Source organism: Mugil cephalus, chromosome 5 (genome assembly GCF_022458985.1).
Source record: "Mugil cephalus isolate CIBA_MC_2020 chromosome 5, CIBA_Mcephalus_1.1, whole genome shotgun sequence".
Taxonomy (NCBI): Eukaryota; Metazoa; Chordata; class Actinopteri; order Mugiliformes; family Mugilidae; genus Mugil; species Mugil cephalus.
In genome coordinates, this window is record NC_061774.1 from 15,166,877 (window position 1) to 15,184,542 (window position 17,666).

At 43.5% G+C, this 17,666-nt stretch overlaps 1 protein-coding gene across 2 annotated transcripts; it reads right to left on the reverse strand.

Annotated features, from left to right (window-relative positions):
* Nucleotides 1-87: 87 nt before the first annotated feature.
* On the reverse strand, nt 88-16,979 carry atp10b (ATPase phospholipid transporting 10B). 2 transcript variants are annotated; one of them, XM_047585562.1, is made up of 21 exons: nt 16,401-16,979; nt 13,810-14,014; nt 13,466-13,551; nt 13,072-13,178; nt 12,286-12,417; nt 11,936-12,060; nt 11,378-11,630; nt 9,496-9,692; nt 8,449-8,607; nt 7,385-7,925; nt 7,161-7,261; nt 6,945-7,071; nt 6,656-6,840; nt 3,877-4,144; nt 3,244-3,320; nt 3,030-3,155; nt 2,743-2,943; nt 2,549-2,629; nt 2,342-2,446; nt 2,068-2,255; nt 88-536 (listed from the first exon to the last, which is right to left on the reverse strand). In XM_047585562.1, exons 1-21 carry the CDS (start codon nt 16,808-16,810, stop codon nt 254-256), a joined length of 3,957 nt encoding a protein of 1,318 aa, XP_047441518.1. In that variant the 5' UTR covers nt 16,811-16,979; the 3' UTR covers nt 88-253. The 2 variants fall into 2 exon arrangements, with proteins under 2 accessions (XP_047441518.1, XP_047441519.1); XM_047585563.1 differs by lacking the exons at nt 13,466-13,551; nt 13,810-14,014; nt 16,401-16,979 and adding an exon at nt 13,249-13,459.
* Nucleotides 16,980-17,666: the final 687 nt, after the last annotated feature.

Here is a 17,666-nt window from a genome sequence, read left to right on the forward strand (position 1 = left end):
CACTGTGTGCAGAAAACCCATCATGAAAGTAACAGGCTTATGTGTTACTTTGTTATGAGGAGAGGAAGGAGAAGAGGGCCTATGTGCTTTTGTTGAGTAGTTTATTGCAAAATAATCTCCAGCGATTCACCCTTATTGCCTTTCCAAAATGAAACATTATACTGGGATCATGAGCCAGCTCAGATATTTACAATGTTCTGAATAAATAATCATCATAGTGCTCTTTGTGCCCCCTTCACGTCGCCTCCGTTTGTCATGTGTGCACAGGCCCCTGAGATTTCACACTGATGACGTTCAGTGTGGGATCGTCCCCCACGTCGTCCGCGGTGAAACACCCGGGATAATTTTCCACAGTGGCGTCCAGGGTGGGAGAGGGTGGGGTGGACAGCCGGGAGCGCCGGACGTGGCCCCCGCCCCTGAGGCTCCTCCACTCCTTGATCCACTCGTCTCTCGTGGAAGGCTCCATCCGGTCCAGAAGCCTGGCTTGTAAGATCGGGGAGGGGGCGATAGAGTTCTTCAGCACGTGAAACACGTACCTGGGGGAGAGAGTGTGGTGGTGAGAAAGTAGGCCAGTGAAAAATATGCGGCCCTTTGATGTAAATCAGAGCATTCCCTCTAAATATCAGCTCTTTTCGACGCATCAGCAACCGGGAGGAAGACGGAACCATGGCGCAGTCGCTCCTGACCTTCACAACTAACATTATTTAATTATAAATTAGCCCCGAATATATATGAAACAACTTCACAGTTCATAGCAGATGGTGATTTCCACTAGTGTAATTTATAGAAAATTTAATTACGAGGTAGACTAGAATGAGTCTCTGACGGTCTTTGAGCAATATCTGCATGGGCTCCCTAATCAGAGGTTATTTTTAGACGATAAGAGAAAGGGTAACGTTCGAGGAAAAGTAACATCATCTGATCCCTTTAATCACCTTGTGACTCCTCGGATTTCTTACTGGGAACCACTGCAATAATATAACTAAACTAAATACAAAAAAAAAAAATCCTCCGGTGTTGAGTTTTAAAGACTGCTCTGACTTTTATTTATTTACTTAGATTTTGGACAGTAATCTGTTTTGATGCTGATTCATTGTTAATTAGCTAAAACAATTGCTCAAATATTTGTTTCTTGTTTTTGTAGTGTTGTGAAGGGAATATTTTATTTTTGTTTTGGAGAGCTCTGATTTCCAAACCAAACAAAAGTCTGACCTCTGGTACCTATGATTCTTACTTTCCACAAAGCAGTTCAGTATGCTGCTTTACAACATTTTTTCTTGTTTGTGGTTTCTGCTTTTCCGGGCATCTCCCATTCCCCCTCTGCAACACCACTTAACGTACAATACATATAAGACATAGGTCTTCTACAAGGATCCGCAACCCCTAGGGGCTCCGTGGTGGTACTGCAGGAGGGGGGGTCGCAAAATCTTTGGTTGGTTAGACATTATTTATTTATTTATCTATTTATTTTTTAAATTCCACAAAGCAGTTTAGTATGCTGCTTTACAACATTTTTTCTTGTTTGTTGTTTCTGATTTTCCGGGCATCTCCCATTCCCCCTCTGCAACAACACTTTTTGGTTGGTTAGACATTATTTATTTATTTTATTTTTTTTTTTAAATTCTCCCCATAAATGTATTTTTTGAAATACACATGAACATGACTCCAATATATTTTAGCCCTTCACTTATTTGGCGATACAGGAGCTGTCTCCACAGCCCACCGTGTCACACAGGGCCACAATAGCTGAGACCTGTCAATCTAAGCTTCCTGTACACAATAGGCCCCCCCCCATGCTGAACCAGTCTGGTTCCCCACAGTTTAGGGTTAGGCTTAGCACTAGGCCGCGTTTAATATAGAACACATATAGTAGATAGGGGGTCCCTAATTAAACTCTTCATCAGTTTGGCCTAAAAAGAAACGTTGAAGACCCCTGATATAAGAGATATGAGCAGGCAAATAAGCAAAAGAGTACGTCAAAAAATAAAAGCAAGAAGACATGAAAATTTGCTGTCTTCCATTAGGTTGTTTGAGAGACACATGCAGGCGGGAAAACACCTATAGTACCTGGGAAGCAGAGCCACCACAGTGGAGAGGATGCAGACGAGGTAGAATATGGGATCAGCCATCTGTCTCTGCATGACCCAGTACGGGTTGGATGGAGGGTTACACGTAACGCAGGTGGCGCTGTAGGCAAGCGTCACGATGAAGAACAACGCCACACTGCCCAGTATGATCAGCCAGTGTACTCTTGTCTACAAAGCAGTCACAAAAAGCAGCTGTTAACAACCCTGTAGCCCGAACAAATTCTTGTGTTGCAGCCAAAACTAACTGAACTCACCCAGGATTTGACCTCTATGGACAGATGCAGCAGGATGGTGAACAAAGCAATTGTGTTTAAAGGAGTTCCAAAGGTGAACATGTCAATGTCTGAACCCTGATAAGTCTGAGGGGAAATAAAACGTGCTTGTCAACAAAGCAGTTAACAAGTAGCACTGCAAATGATTAAGATGTGATTGTAGCCGGACTGGTTAAATGTGTCTCTTACCCAATATGGAATAAAGAAGCACACCAGGCTCTGATAGAAGGCATCGAGCATGGAAGCCCAGAAAGTAGAAAACCTGTATTCCTAAACAAACAAGCACACGTTTAAATACACACATTAATCAGATTGTTCATTTAACTGAAGACACAACTCTACAAACTTGTAGCTACTGGTTTGATTCTCTCTGTCAGACTCACCCCTTTGCCTTGTCCGGTCTTGTACAAGTCAGGGACACCCAGCAGCACCTCAGCAGAAACATCTTTGTCCATGATCCCAAACATGATGGGCGGGACAGAGGTGAAGAAAAGGTTGAAGAAGATCAGGAGCCAGTAGTCGATCATGGACGTGCCAGAGAATCCGCAGAAGAACTGATACCAGAACAGCAGGTTCACGTAGGCCTGAGGGACACGTGAAACCACAGATGATTACATCGGAAATCGACGCAGACGGTGGATTCGGACTCTAACACAGATACGGGACTCACTGCGTTCTTGTAGAAGAAATAAATGATCATGTTTGCCAGTCGAGTGTAGCACCAGTGTCCGTGGACCAGGAGGAGTTTCTTCAGGTGTTTGAAGCGAGATATGGCGAAGTCGCTTGCCATGACGGCCTGCAGACGGCAAAAAGAAGTCATGATTTGTTTGAAGCTGTGAGAGCAGGAGCAGAATAAAAAAAAAATTTAAAAAAAAAGTTCCAACCTGCATCCCTTCCTGACCAGAAATCCCAATGCCGATATCAGCTGCTTGGATCATGTTCACATCATTTGCACCATCACCTGAAACCACAGAGTGATTTTCAGTCCCAGGCACAACAACTTAACAAGGCCCCTCGAGTATTTATTTTGTATTTTAGTGCAAATTAAATCCACTACACATATCCTTTGCATTTAGTAACTGTCTTTTTGCCTTGTGTCTGGCCTCTACTCTACCTAATATCTTATTCCGTAGCCGACAAATGCTCAACTGTGTTCAAGGGTTGTTGCTAACTGTGTCTCTGCTGAGCAGGCAGGAGGTTTAGAGCTTTTTATAACAGCAGAAAACAGCTGCCTGACGTGGCCAAAAAATGACACTATGGGAGCAGTGAGAATGAGCAGTAAAGTTGCAGGCCGGACAGATAAACTCACTATAGCGCTCTGCAAAGCAAGTGTAGAACTAAGAATTATACTATTTCAATAACCAGCTTTACAAAATATAATTAATGTCGACTCTGTAATCTAAGTGCAACACACCTGATTTGTGATTTGGTGTTCTTATACCATTCCTTCTAATCCTGACAAGGTTTAAAAGATGTGGATAAATGCGTATTGAACTGAGCGATGACAATCTTCTTACCAACAGCGAGTGTCATGACCTTGAGCTTCTCCCTGACCAGTTTCACCACTCCGCTCTTCTGTAAGGGTGTCACTCTACAGCAGAGCACCGAGCGGCAGCGCTTCGCCAGGTCCACAAAGCGGTCCTGCAGGTCTGCCGACATGGCCATGGTCAGGGTGCGGCCATCGATCACCAGAGAGATGTCTGGAGTTGTGTCCACGTTACGAGGGTCTGCGCTGTACCTCCTCACCTCTTCCAGAGTGCAGTCCAGTATGGATGTGCACATGATCTGTAAAAAAACAAAAACAAGGTCTTATTCTCCTACTTGTAACATTATTACTATTAGCAGATGATCATTTCCATAAATCTGGCTTGTTGTAGCCTCTCAGAAGTGATAACGTTCTGCTTTCCTTTGTCTGTCATATTCTGGAAAGTTGGTTAGAAAAAGTAAACATCCCAAAGATCATAGTTTTGGCTTTCAGAAACAGTTGATTGGGCGTTTTCACCAATTAACAAACAATTAATTGACTGATCCAAAAACAACCAAGAGTATAATCAATTACGAGTGAAAATAGCAAGTTAATAAAAAGGTTATTGATGGAAGTAACACTCAGGGGCTATTATTCTGGACCAGGGTACAGATTACAGTGTGTGCTGGTAAAAGAAACACCTCGCGCTGCCGTAGAGTCTGGTACATGATGTCTGATCAGTTACCAGGCTCTGCTCCTATCAGACTCATCACATGTTGCCAAAAAGAAACTGACAAGACGAAGAAAAGGCTGCGTTCTATTTTTATTCCATCTGTCTAATAGTGGCTGAATTTCATTTTGCTTGGTAGGCTGATGGCTGTGGGAGGGCATCTCTCAGGCGGTCATCGAGTTACGGTTGTAAAATATGGTTGATTACTAATATGGCTCCGTCCTGGATTATGAGTGGAAGGGTATTTCCTCTGAGGGTAGAATTTTAGACTGGTAATTAGATATGAAAGCAATAGTTATTGTGTTGGGGGTATCACACTCCATTCATCATCAGTGACTAGCCCATCTAAGGGGAGCACAGCAGCCCCTGTTTCAGAGACTTCCACATGTATCTGACTTAGAGCCGACAGGTCATTTTGGTCTATTTGAGGCCAGGGATGATTAGACATGGCCAGGTTGTTATGAAGGGTTCATTCCTGTGCTACCAGATCTTTAATGACCTCAGAGAAGCAAGGCCCTCACCTGACACCTTATCTTCCTCAGATGGATAGTGAGGGTTCGACCTTTAGCTGAAATGTAAAAGTGGTCAAAAGGGTTCAGCCATTTAAATTGGAGGGGATTCACGAGTGAAGCCTGCCAAACTTACTACACGGAAAACACACAACTTCTCCGAAATTACTGTCCTGCCCTCTGTGACAAGCCGTCTGATGTCTGAAATATTAACTGTATCTTGCCTTAATCTGTTTAAAAGGGCCTGTGCTCAATAGAGGGTATGCATTAACGTCATGGCTGTCTGAGGCCACGCCCCCACGAACGGCAAAAACACAGTGCAACGTATCAGTAAATACACCGAGGCCGCGAGAAATGTGGATTATCAGATCAAATTAAGGACAATATTGTGCTTAATTTTCAATATTGGACTCGACAGTGATCCATACGAACTACTATGGATTTGGAAAAGTGTACTAGCCCCAGTTTCAGTTAGTTCAAGATACTTTTAGGTCATTTCATTATGAAAAATGTAGCTAAATAAAAGATGCTAATGCTAACAGCTTTACTGAGAAGTAGCGTTAGCCATATAATACTGTAAGTTAGCGTCCGACTGGACTTTAAAAGGATGACGAGGAGTGATCGCAAATCGCAGATCGTAAATATTCCGTTTATTATTTTACTGTTGAAACTGAAACAATGTTGGCTAACTAACTGTTTGCTTATCTGACTTATCTGACGGATTTCTGAATTTATCTTAAGGTAGGACTTCATCAGAAAATACCGCATAAATTAATATTACCTGACGTTAAATATGAACCACAACACCAGGATTCGGGGTCTAGCTTCCAGTCGTTTCATAGTAATGTAGCGATCCATTTACTTCTCTTTTCTTTGGCAGATAGATATCTGTAAAAATATATCTCCGACTGCTTTTCAAATCTGTTGGTACAGTCAGTCACACAACACCTCTTTCCCATTTTTTAACTTAATTTTATAGTTTAGACGTTATTAAAGCCCATGATTCAAACTAATGTTGCTCATCTCCATGTTCAACTGTCACGTGTTGCCACTCAGTGGCCGTAACCATGGAGACTTCGCATGACTTCACTATGACGTCACGTGCATACCCTCAATAAAGGTTTCTGATGCTACTGTAGCTACTACTACCCCATGTCTTTGCTATAATTAAATTTTGTCAAGTGAATTTGAAAACATTAATTTCCTTGGTATGTTTCTCTAATATTCAGATATACGTGTGATGAGCCCAGTGACTTGTTTTTCAAAAGCTAAAGTGGATGTTGGATGATGGAACGTGTCACACTTTGTGCACAGGAATGTCTTCAAACACGCCCAGTCCTAAATAGTAAGTACGCAAATACTTGCAATAATAGCACTTCTTGTCAGGTGAGTTTTTTTGTTGTTGTTTTGCTTTGTCATGTCAGCTCCTTTGCCAAGGCTACGTGGCATTCACAAGGCTGTATAACTGTCCACTGTGCATTTGTAGCTCTTCACACTTACTTTATATTTTTGAACAGTTCTACAAGGTGTTTACACTTGGTGAGAGTAAAACAACAAATAATCACTGAGGAACAAAGCGTCCTCCTCCTCACCTTGTCTTTGCAGCTCATGTTAATCACCAGGTCTTCATCTTCCAGAAGCCTGCAGGCGTAGCCAATGTTGACAGCCGTCTCTGGCTTGTCACCGGTCAGAACCCACACCTGGATGCCTGCCTCCCGTAGAGCCAGGATGGTGTCTGGGACGTCCTCCTGCAGACGGTCCTCGATACCCGTTGCCCCTGCAGAACAACATAAACCCAAGGCCAGTTATCATTCATGCACATAATGTACAGTATGTTCTCCAAATGTTGTGAATGATGCCTGTTGGCTTGATGTCTGTTACCTAGCAGAGAGAGGTTTGTCTCTAGCTGAACAGCGGTCTCCATGAGGAGCTCCTCTCTGTTGTCTATGGCAGTCAGAGCTGTTTGCCTGTCCTCTAACCAGCTTTGATATGCTTTCTCACTCACAACCTGCAACACAAGGAGAAAAACAATAAAAAAAGGCATTCTTTCAAATAAGTAAATGATGCTGGTAAATATAATTATATTTGGTTGTATACCTTCTTTGTAATGCACAGTGTGCGTAGCCCCTCCTTAGCATAGCAGTCAAGGTGATGCTGAGTATCAGTTGCTATTTTCTTCTTGTTGCCACGTAGGTGTTCTGGAAATAATGTATTTTTATATTTATGTAGTTTTATTCTAAATTCAGAGACGACTCAGATGATCTCAGAAGTGAACGATGAATGTAAGTAATTAAATAAATGCAGCTTTCATCAACACATACCTGCGTATGGTGTACCAAGTAGTTCCATGATGGAGTAGTCTGCACCTTTAGTGTACAGCACAAACTCTTTTGTGATTGGATGCCGCACCAGAACAGACATTCTTTTCCTGTTGGAGTCAAAGGCCAAGGTGTCCAGCACCTCAAACACCAGGTCCTCTCCAGTGGGGAGCCTCACCGTCACGCTGTCAGGGGTGCGGGCCAGCAGAGTGAAGCCATATGCCTTGGCTGCGTACACCAGGGCGGCCTCGTCTGGACTCTCCGCCTCATAGCTCAGATTATCCAAGGGGGCTGCGGGCTTGTCGCTCTGGGGGTGAGCGTGGAGCGAACATGCCTGGAGCCCATTGGTGTCCACAACCCCCTCCATTTTTATGGAGGGATAAAAATGGTCCTCTGTAGCCGAGTCCTCTGAGAGGGTTCGTCTTTTATTGGACATCATTGTGCATGAGGTAAGGCGGTCGTATAAAGATCCGGCGTTTTTCACCAGGCTGGACAGCGTAACCAGTGGATTATTTGTCTGGCCAAAGTACGAAGAGTCACTTCCCTGAAGGAAAACGAATAAAGAAAGCGAGATTAAATATTATGTTATTAAGAAGATATCTTGCCACTTAACATATATGGGGATAGACCAGTTCCCTTAGCAATAATTTACAGTAGTTCCACTAGTTGTTCGTGCATTTATCTTTAATTACATTTAATTTAATTGCAACTCTAGGGAGAAAAGCCACATATAGAGTTCTCCCATCTGCTGGATCTCAGAACAGCACAGTTAGGAGCAGCAAATTCTCTAAATAATAAAGCCTTCCACGATTGCTTCTGCAAGCCTCTCTTAATTATATGGCAAATTTAGTGAAGACTCAGAACGTTTACAACTGGGACTTCAAACACAAAAGAAAATTAGCCCTGATTTAAGCTAACAGTTCAGATTAAACGTCACCGTAATGTTTCCTTCATTAAAAGTTTGCAGATGGTGAAAGAAAATAAGACGGGACTAATCTCTCCCATCCCGACCGTGCCCCTCCATCTCTTCTTTCCATCCACAGTCGCAGTACCAAAGGAGTGCTTACCCGCTGTCTCTGAGGTGTTGCCATGGAAACCACCACCGTGTTGCAAATGGCTAGAGCCAGAAAAAAGTCCAGGTAAGGATCCGTCTGCAGACGGCTGCTGTTGCTCTCTGCCCTGCTAATCTGCTGAAGCAGCTTCCTGTCTGGAATCACCTCAGTTTCCTGTTGGAGTAGAAGTTAATCAGTTTTTTAATTAAACGCTCGCTATTGACAAACTGCCCCTAGTTTTATTTTTGGCTTTTCACTGATTCGACTTGAGGGGATTGGAGAAAGTTTGGGGCTTTTAAACTTTTTCGCACAGCGCTGACTGTCTGCGTTAAAGGAAAGATTGCAGGAAGGACAGAAGGAAGGGGGGAAGCGTTCGCTCATACAAGCATTCTGCTCTGTTAGAGACGCAGCGTGAGGGATGCTAAAGATGGACTCTGTGCTCTGTGCTGGAATAAATGCAAGACTTTTTTTTCTGTCTCGGCCTGTGTCTCCAGATCTGTGCTCCCTGCCCCGTGGACAAAAATAGTCACAGAGATACTGTACTATATATCAAGACTGCGATGAGTAATCTATAGTGCACGTTTACAGTTTGTGGGACATACGTGGTCTGTGCCAAATGGTGCCCAGCATGACCATATGTCCCGTCACAGACACAGGGGCAACTCTGAGCCAAAATGGATGTGCTCATCACTGACACCTAGCAGCTCGGCCATCTGCAGCAGGGACTGGGACCGAGAGGCCTTTTGACACTAGGATGGGTCAGTTTTGGGTAAACAAACGTCAGTTTGAAGTCTGGATTCAGATGTGAAATCTGTTTGGGTAAGAAAGTCCTTGTGAAATATCCTTTGAAACGGTTCAATGTGTATTTTAAATCTTAAAAAAAAGTGCCAGTTACTCAAAAACTAAACAGGATTTGAAGGAGAACTCATACCCCTAGTTCACCACAAACACGCACTGTCATTTTCCTCAGTCATGATTATTATATGAAGACAAAAAAAAACTCCCCCTTCCTGAATTAAATAGCTGGTTTATTTTATTTATTCGACTGAGCGATTAGCATACCAGTGGACTGCTGAAGGCCACGTTGCTCTGAGCGTTTCCTGCGACCTTGCTCTTGCGTCTGCTTCCACGGTGTTGTAAGTCTTCAGGGTTGGTGTCATCTGAGTCCAGGGACCAACTTGTCCGTAGGGGTCGGGGACGCTGGTTGAATATAACATCGTCCTCTGACTCTGGTTCATCAAGGACAGCCAAGCGGATGGCTGTCAATCCAAAAAGACAGTACTGATGTATAAAAACATGCACAAACACCGGTTCAAATGCTGAATCCTCAACCTCGACAATAGCGGTTAAGAGTTTAAGAGTGTCTCTTCTTCATGTATCTCTAAACACATTTGGACATGCAATGCGTTTTAGTAAAGAATCTGGGTGTGACTGAGTCAAAAAAATGGAAACAGAAATAGAAATGCAGAGCCGACAAGGAAGTGCATGCCAAACAAAGGTTAGAACAACAGATCAGAGTCAAAGCGCGATATAATAATCAGACTATGGTTCACAGCTCCATGACATCTGAAGATAAAATAACATCAATGGCATACGTGAAACAGTTGTTTTTTTTTGTCTTGATCTTGTTGTAAGATTACATTAATATCACAGACTACAGTAATATGCTCTCAGCTAGTACTCTAATCTCAATATGTGAGTGTTATCTCGCTATGTGCTATGTTAGCATCACTGTGAGCGTCGTGGGAGGAGTATTTTCTGTTTTGTGATCAACTGAAATATTGATGAAAAGTTGACTTGATTGAAGCCAATGCAGAAGTGCCAAAAACTGCTCAAACTGTTCTTAAAATGAGCACTTGGGACTGGCTTGGAAGGCGAATCAATTCCCATGTACCACCATGATAAGATGTCCAACTTTACAACGGAATGTGAATAAATGTTTTGATGCTAAATACAAAAAAAAAAAAAAACATGTTTTCTAAAGTCTTCCCTTTTATAATGATCGAATGAGGGGGAATTCTCAAGAATTTAAATCACATCAAGGCTCAAAATTGTGCATAATTAAGGGCGTAGATGTGCTTTCGAGTCATCTGACTCACGCTCGACCTCTTAACACACTTTTGAGCCAACAGGAAACTATGCTGTCTTCAGTGAACTTGTGAGTTTCTGGTTACAACATGGGATGTCTGGCACACAACCTTTAAACTCTGACCTTATTGGAAATTTCCACTGTGTGAATTTCCCAAGACGGAGCTGTTTCGTGTGGCGTTTACTCATTAATGTGGTAAACGTTAACAGTTAAGCCATTGGGAGTATGGCGACGACCGACACGAGCTTCAGAACCTCTCTTCAGATGTTGCTCGTCTTTGTACACGATTGAAGCTCGTAGGCGATAAATTAAAATAATGCCAAACATTAAAAAAAGTTCCTTCACTGCCACTGGTCAACACTGGGAATGTGCCAATGTGAAGATAAATAATTCATTGCCTCGCACCATTATCCCTAAAACAACTCTGGCAGTAAAAGGCTGAATGAATCTTTATTTAAAACTATTAATGTAACTCTCAACTTAAGGGGGCACAAAAGCGGGATGTAAAAGTAATCATGAAGTAATATGGCCTAATAACTACTCAATTATGTGTCATTTTACTTGGGGTTGGACATAAAACAAATGTAACTAATATTTAATTAACGAGGCATTAATAGTTTTGTGGCCGTGAAGCAAGAACAGTTCATTAACAGAGTGGTCAGTATGTCACGACGGACATGTTTGGACTCATCGCTCCTCAGTCTGTTACTAATTCTGGCTGTAATCATTAATTAATTAACAAGACGTCCTCGATTTGTTCCTTATGAGCTCCACTTACAGTGTTGTGTACCGCGTTTTACATCACTTCCAAGTCAGGACAAAAGCAGTGACAGGTGCTTCGTCTGCAGACGTTACCGTTCTCTTTGTGCGGGTACTCGGTGCCCATGATGGAGCATCGGCGAAACACCATCTTGTTCTCGGTGAGGGTGCCCGTCTTGTCCGAGAAGATGTATTCAATCTGCCCCAGGTCCTCTGTGATGTTCAGAGCCTTACACTGCATGCGGCTGTTTGTCTCCTCGTCATAGAGGTCAATGTCGTTAATGATGAAGTAGATCTGGCCAATCTTGACCAGCTCGATGGAGACGTAGAGAGCGATTGGAATCAGGATCTGTAGGAAAGGAAAGGAAAGGAAAGGAAAGGAAAGGAAAGGAAAGGAAAGGAAAGGAAAGGAAAGGAAGGTGAGATAAAGAGAGAGGGACACAAACAACAGAGAAGAAATGGTGTTGATAACACAAGCAAAAATGTAAAGATAAGTTCAGAATAGATGGGGACAAAAACACAGAACGAGCAAAAAAAGAGAGGAGGAGATGAAAGGTAACCCACGGAGAAAACCAGAGGAAAGTAGTCGAGGAGATTAGTTTAATGACTTCAAAATGAATCTAAACACCATCATAAATAGTCTCTCTCAGACACCTGCAGCAGGATGATCATGGTGAAGAACATGTAGAAGCTGGACAGACTGGGGCTGTTCTGGTGACCGTTGTCGAAGACCAGGTACGGGGGCATGCCAGGCAGCGTCTTCAGCCATACGTAGTGACCTGCATGTACGAGGACAGCGGGATTAATCACACTGACTGCGGAGCGGCGGAGGAAAGCTATTTTTGGCACCACACCTTCCCCTGTCTCCTCCCTTTCCACTTGGTACGGTTTTAGGCTTGTGGCCAAAGTGAATTTTCTCTACGTTTCTTCTTGGCACTGTAAAGCGCCCTCATAAATGGAAACGTGTTAATCGTGATAGTTCAGTGTCGTCACCCGCTACTGACCCACAGCTCCGACGAGACACATGGTGAAGAGGAGAATGACGCAGAAGAAGACGTCCGTGTTCAGCTTCCGCTCCAGTTTGCTGCGCTTGTATCTCGGCCCCTTGTTGTTGAGCATGGACTTGGTTTCACGGCCTTGGAGGTTGGAAAAGAAGGAGTGGATTCAGACAGGAGATCAATATCATATCTTACAACATGTGCTCATTCTCTAACAATTCATGCTAAAACAAACAAACAAAAAAAACGATACTGCGGAATTATGAGGCTTTCTCCACTTTTTATAATACACATGCAAGTGTTCAAGACAGATGCTCATGATTTTAACCATTTTCTCCAAGAAATGACTCAAAAACTAGTTGATTCACAAGAGGAATGTCTGAATTTTAATTAATTTTATTTATCCAATGCTTTTTATAATCAAGACAATTCAATGAGTCTTAGTTAAAGCTAAACTAGAATGAACAATGGGGACGTAAACATTACACCTGCTAATAATCACTATGTCACTTGTCACTGTGAGCACATAGAGCACTGTGAGGTCATGAGTACAGTCCGCGTGACTGTAGACTAAGTTGGTGAAAGTAATAAATAGGTAAATAAAATGTATTTCTGCAGAAAATGTTGTATATATATATATACATATGATTTGGTTGGAAGTGAGTTAAAACTGTCCACTCATTACCTCATCAACTCAAAAGACTTGGTTGTTAGACAAAAAAAAAAAAAAAAGAAAGAATGCAAAAGTTCAAGGTTAAGGCTGTGAAGCAGCCGAGAAAATGAAGAATGTACCTGCGTATACCACAAAGCCGACAGCATGCTCTGTGTTTCTCACTGTGCAGCCTCGCAGCAGCAGACTCTCAATTCCAGCTCCCACCTTCACCTTATCAGGTTTCTCTCTGCAGCGGGGGAAAAGTGAGAAACCACCTTTGTACTGTCAGATCTCGTTAGAGATTCATTACTGCTTACCCCCCCATTAGCGGTTCTCCTGCTTTACGACCATATAGCCGGACAGCGCGTGCAGACCATCAGTAAGAGGTGTGGTGCCTGAGGAAATCGATTACAGGCCATTACAGCCTCTGGTCGCATCAGGAAGTCCAGCGAGTGGGTTGCTATTAGTTTTGCTGTGAAAGGGCTTCAAGAAAGTGTTTGTGGAATCCATGTGATCTGCGTATTTGATACTCACACATAACACTTAAAGTGATTCAGGTTGCTGTTGGGCTTTTCACACACCACGGTGCTGTTGAAGCTTTCAGGATCAAACTCTGCATTCTGTCAAATGTGGAGAAACATTACGTCATCACAACACGAACGGAAACTTTCTGGAAGCAACTCGACGCGTGTTTCACGGTTGATAAGATTACTTCAGCCCAAATGTACGACTTTACGGTATGCAATCCAACTAGTAATTTCGTCACAGCCGATCTAGGAGGAGGAGGAGGGAGTGGCGGAGTGTGCAGGAGGACAGGAAAGAGAAACGGAAGGGAGTAACTGAACCAAGTAGTTGCAGATTCATCTCAAGAGACTTACCGAGACGCTGAGGCCAGACACAACCCTCCTCTGCTTCAGGTTGGTCTCTCCGTCCAGGTTGGCCGTCTCCATGTGACACACGCCATTGGGGTCTGAGGTGTAAAGGAGAAGGAGGTCCGCCGGGATGACCTCGTTGCTAACCACCTTTACAAAATCCCCCACTCGCACATTCTTCCACGGCCTCTCCACAAACTGCTTCTCCTTCCTGAAATCAGGGCCATAAATACAGATTATCACCATCATGTCACGTTTTAGTGACATCTATTAACTGCACCATTGGCATCATTGGCACGTTTTTTTATTTCGTGTTTTGTTTGTTTTTGGAGAGCGGCCCAAGTTTTTTTGTGTCTTGTGATTTTTAGAATGAGGAAACATTCAGGAGAATGACATTATGAACTCAGAGGTTGTTCCCAAAATCAGTGGCCTTCCCAGAGTCTGATGGTTTAAACCTGCACGTCAGGCTGGCTAACCACAAGTGACAGAGAGCTGCAGGTATGCTGCCCTGCATGTAGGACCTGATCGGGTAGCTGCTACTAACACCACACCTCACGCCAAACAAAGTGAGGGGACTTTGTTTGGATTTATGTATTTATAGAATGCTTTCTTTAGATTATCACGAGGCCCGCACAAATGTAAGGAAGGAGTCTGACAAGACTGGTTTAAGAGACTGCACTTATAAGCTCTTGTTAGAGTTACTTGAGGAGAAAGACAGCGCTCCCGTGCTCTGAACTGTAAATTTGAAGCCAGGCGCCAGTTAGCTGAGATTAGCACAATGACTGGAACAACGGGTAAACTTGTTTCCTCAAACCAGCCCCTGTCCAAAGGTGACATTATTCTTTTGCAAGACAGCAGTTAAGCCATAGCCCGGGGCATTAACCTCCTATAAAAGTCAGTGTTATGTCTGGTTGTAGCACAGATTACTCAAGTGTATCAATTAATACATTTACTCAAATTCTTGAAGCTTTAATTTATGTCTCTCACAAACCTTAAACTTGGACTTTAAGTAATGTAATAAGGTAACTTAGCTATGTGGATCGCCTTTGTGATAAAGGCATTTCACAGAGAGTCTTAAGAGATAAGGCAACATTTTATATAGATAATGAGTTTGTTTATAATAGTCGTAATAACAAGCACGCCGTGGGTAGATGTCTTTTGACACAGTGAGATGAGGTGTGGTGACTGGTTTTGATTGCTCAGCGTCGAGCAGACAATAAAGCTAGCTGCGTCTAATAATACAAGAACACGACTTAGCGTTTCACAATCATTATTGACAACTTGTTTGTTTCATGTTTGCCAGGTCTGAGTGTCGTAGTGAACTGAGGAGATACGGAGATAGGACGGCCCTGAAAGATAAGGCATGTCATGCTTAGACGCAGACATTTCTCACGGCTGTGAAAACAAAACAAAACAAAACAAAACAACAAAAAACAAACAAAAAAAAAACAGGTGACGGATGATAGGAAATGAATACATGCATCTGAGGGTGTGATGAGCTTAATTGCTGTCATCTTACTGCATTCCACGTGGGCCTTTACGGGAACAGAAATGACGACAGATTTCAGAGTCCTCATGCTCCGTGTGTGTTGAAATCGGTTCTCCGGTAGCTTTTTAGATTCATAAACTAGCTAGCTAGGTAGCTAGCTGGAGAAAAAAAAAGGAGCTTCTTCACGACGCATTTGTGTACTTCAAAGAGATCCCAGCCCATTGATTTTTGTCTAATCTTTACATCTTTACCAGCCAGTGAGCCATTAGAGACCCACAAGAACATGCTCACCGCGGCTAAACTACTGCATACAGTATACGATTGTGCGAGGCAGCGGCGACCAGTGTCCACTAACGGGCCCGGAGGGACTCGCTTATTCTCTGAAGTGCTTGAATTGCTGCATCTTGAGGCCACCTGGACCCAATCTCCGCACGCACACATACAAACACACGCTCGTACATAAACACACAGTGCAGACTGCAACACCCCTGCTGACTGTTTTTTTTTTTTTTTTGGGGAAATTTGAAAGCAAGCAGCTGCTGGTTAAGTGACCAACACTTCCAGAGGTTGAGGATTCACCATCACGGAGAAGGAGCCTCCAGTTTCACTTCGTATCCACAGGTAATCCACATCCTCGCCTCCACCGCACTCCAAAAACTGAAGCTGAAGATTCGGGGACGACGGCGTTCATCCTCTTTTGTGCGTTATTTATTTTTCACCAGTTGTTCAAAAACAGTTAACCGCTAACCTTACCACCTTTGCTTACGCCAATACCCAGATGAGGAGTTCATCAAATGTGAGCAAATGTAGTGGCGAGAGATATCGTGTGAGGCTCTTCCAAAGAGAAATAATCTCCCACACATTTTCTCTTTCTAAGTCAAAAATTCCCACGGGGTGCTGGAACGCAGAGGAGACAAAACACACACACACACACACACACACAGCACAATCGCACAGATCTACACACTCACGCAGCAGGGAGATAAGAATCACAAACACAGATGTGGAGGTGCCTTTAACCATGAGAGCTTCCACTCGCCCCATCACGCACGAACAGCAAAACACACTGCATCTGTGTTCAGGACGTTATTGTGTTCTAGCTAATTACCTGCTGTAGATGTAACATGGCGTGTTGTTAAGCTTCTTGTCCGACTGGTACCTCCTGAAGTCTTCCCAGGCGTCCTTCAGGGCCGTCAGAGCCAAGATGACACAGATGGGGATGAGTGCCACATCGGGTTCGAAGGCGTTCACTACGGGGAAAAAGTTCAGAATTGCCAGGCCCACAAAGTAAAGGTTAGCCACGCGGTGGAACTGCTCAAAAAGGTTCATAGGGAGAAAAAAGAGCAGGGTGTATTTGGTCGTTTTGACGACATTTGACGGGAAGTAGCGGTTTGGTTGCTTGCTCTTGTCCAGTCCCTCGTAAGGCAGATTGGAAACCAGGGTTCGGAGCTCGGACTCCCGTGCCCTCTGACCTCGCAGACTATCCCTTATCAGGGCCAGAGGGCTTCTCCACGGCATGGCTGACCCTCCGCTTTCCTTTTCCTCTTCTCACCAGATCTTCATTCCCATCCTCTCAAAGCTTTCCTTCAACTCTAGGAGCCTGTCCTTGCGAAGCATTCTCTCCCTCGGCGATACTTTGCGAGTGTGTGAGGCCTGTGTTAAAACAAGTGACAGCACACCTTGTCGTCACCAGAGTCCGCCCCTTACGTTGACAGGTGTGTTTGCATTCCTTGCACTGAGGCTGTTAGAGGAAATATGCCAGATATGAGTAATGAGAGTTCCAGTGACTCCACTGATTTTGGACTTTGAAGCCCACAACCTCACGTTTGAGCGAAATCACTGAACCGACGATTCCAACTCTCTGAAAGTGTCCTTTGCTTTGCAGATGCAGCGAGGCGGTGACACCGGTGGAGCGGTTTAAAGTGCCGTTAACGGGTGCTCGCAAGCGGGTGTTGAAACTTCAGACACAAACGTAAATAAACTGCTGTGACACGTACGAGTCAAAGCCCACTAATGAGCCGGTAATCTGATATTTACTCAGGGCAAACATACATGGAGACAATTTACACACCTGCATGCAGATCACAGTGTTTAAAAAGATCTGATTTGTTGTTTGTAGTAAGACCAGAATAAATAAAGAGTGAGCCTCCTTATGGGCACGAGTGCAGAAATTTAACAGGTTGGCAGAGACGGTTTCTTGTCAAATGAAGAAGAAATGATGTGCTGGCTCAGCGTAAAAATTTGATGTAATGATTTCCAAGGATATTTTTAAGTTATTTCAACTTAGCTCGTATTGAGTAGCTGCCACTTTCTAGTAGAGGTGTTTTAAAGCATCCAGTATTTGTATTTGTATTCAAATAAAATTCAAAATAGA

Excerpts from the sequence above, each read along its gene's own strand:
- atp10b (XM_047585562.1), bottom strand. The coding sequence starts at position 16,810 with ATGCCGTGGAGAAGCCCTCTGGCCCTGATAAGGGATAGTCTGCGAGGT. Across the intron at positions 12,418-13,071 it reads CGGCTTTGTGGTATACGCAG|GCCGTGAAACCAAGTCCATG; the intron begins GTACATTCTTCA and ends CCAACCTCCAAG. Across the intron at positions 2,630-2,742 it reads AGACCGGACAAGGCAAAGGG|GAATACAGGTTTTCTACTTT; the intron begins GTGAGTCTGACA and ends TTGTTTGTTTAG.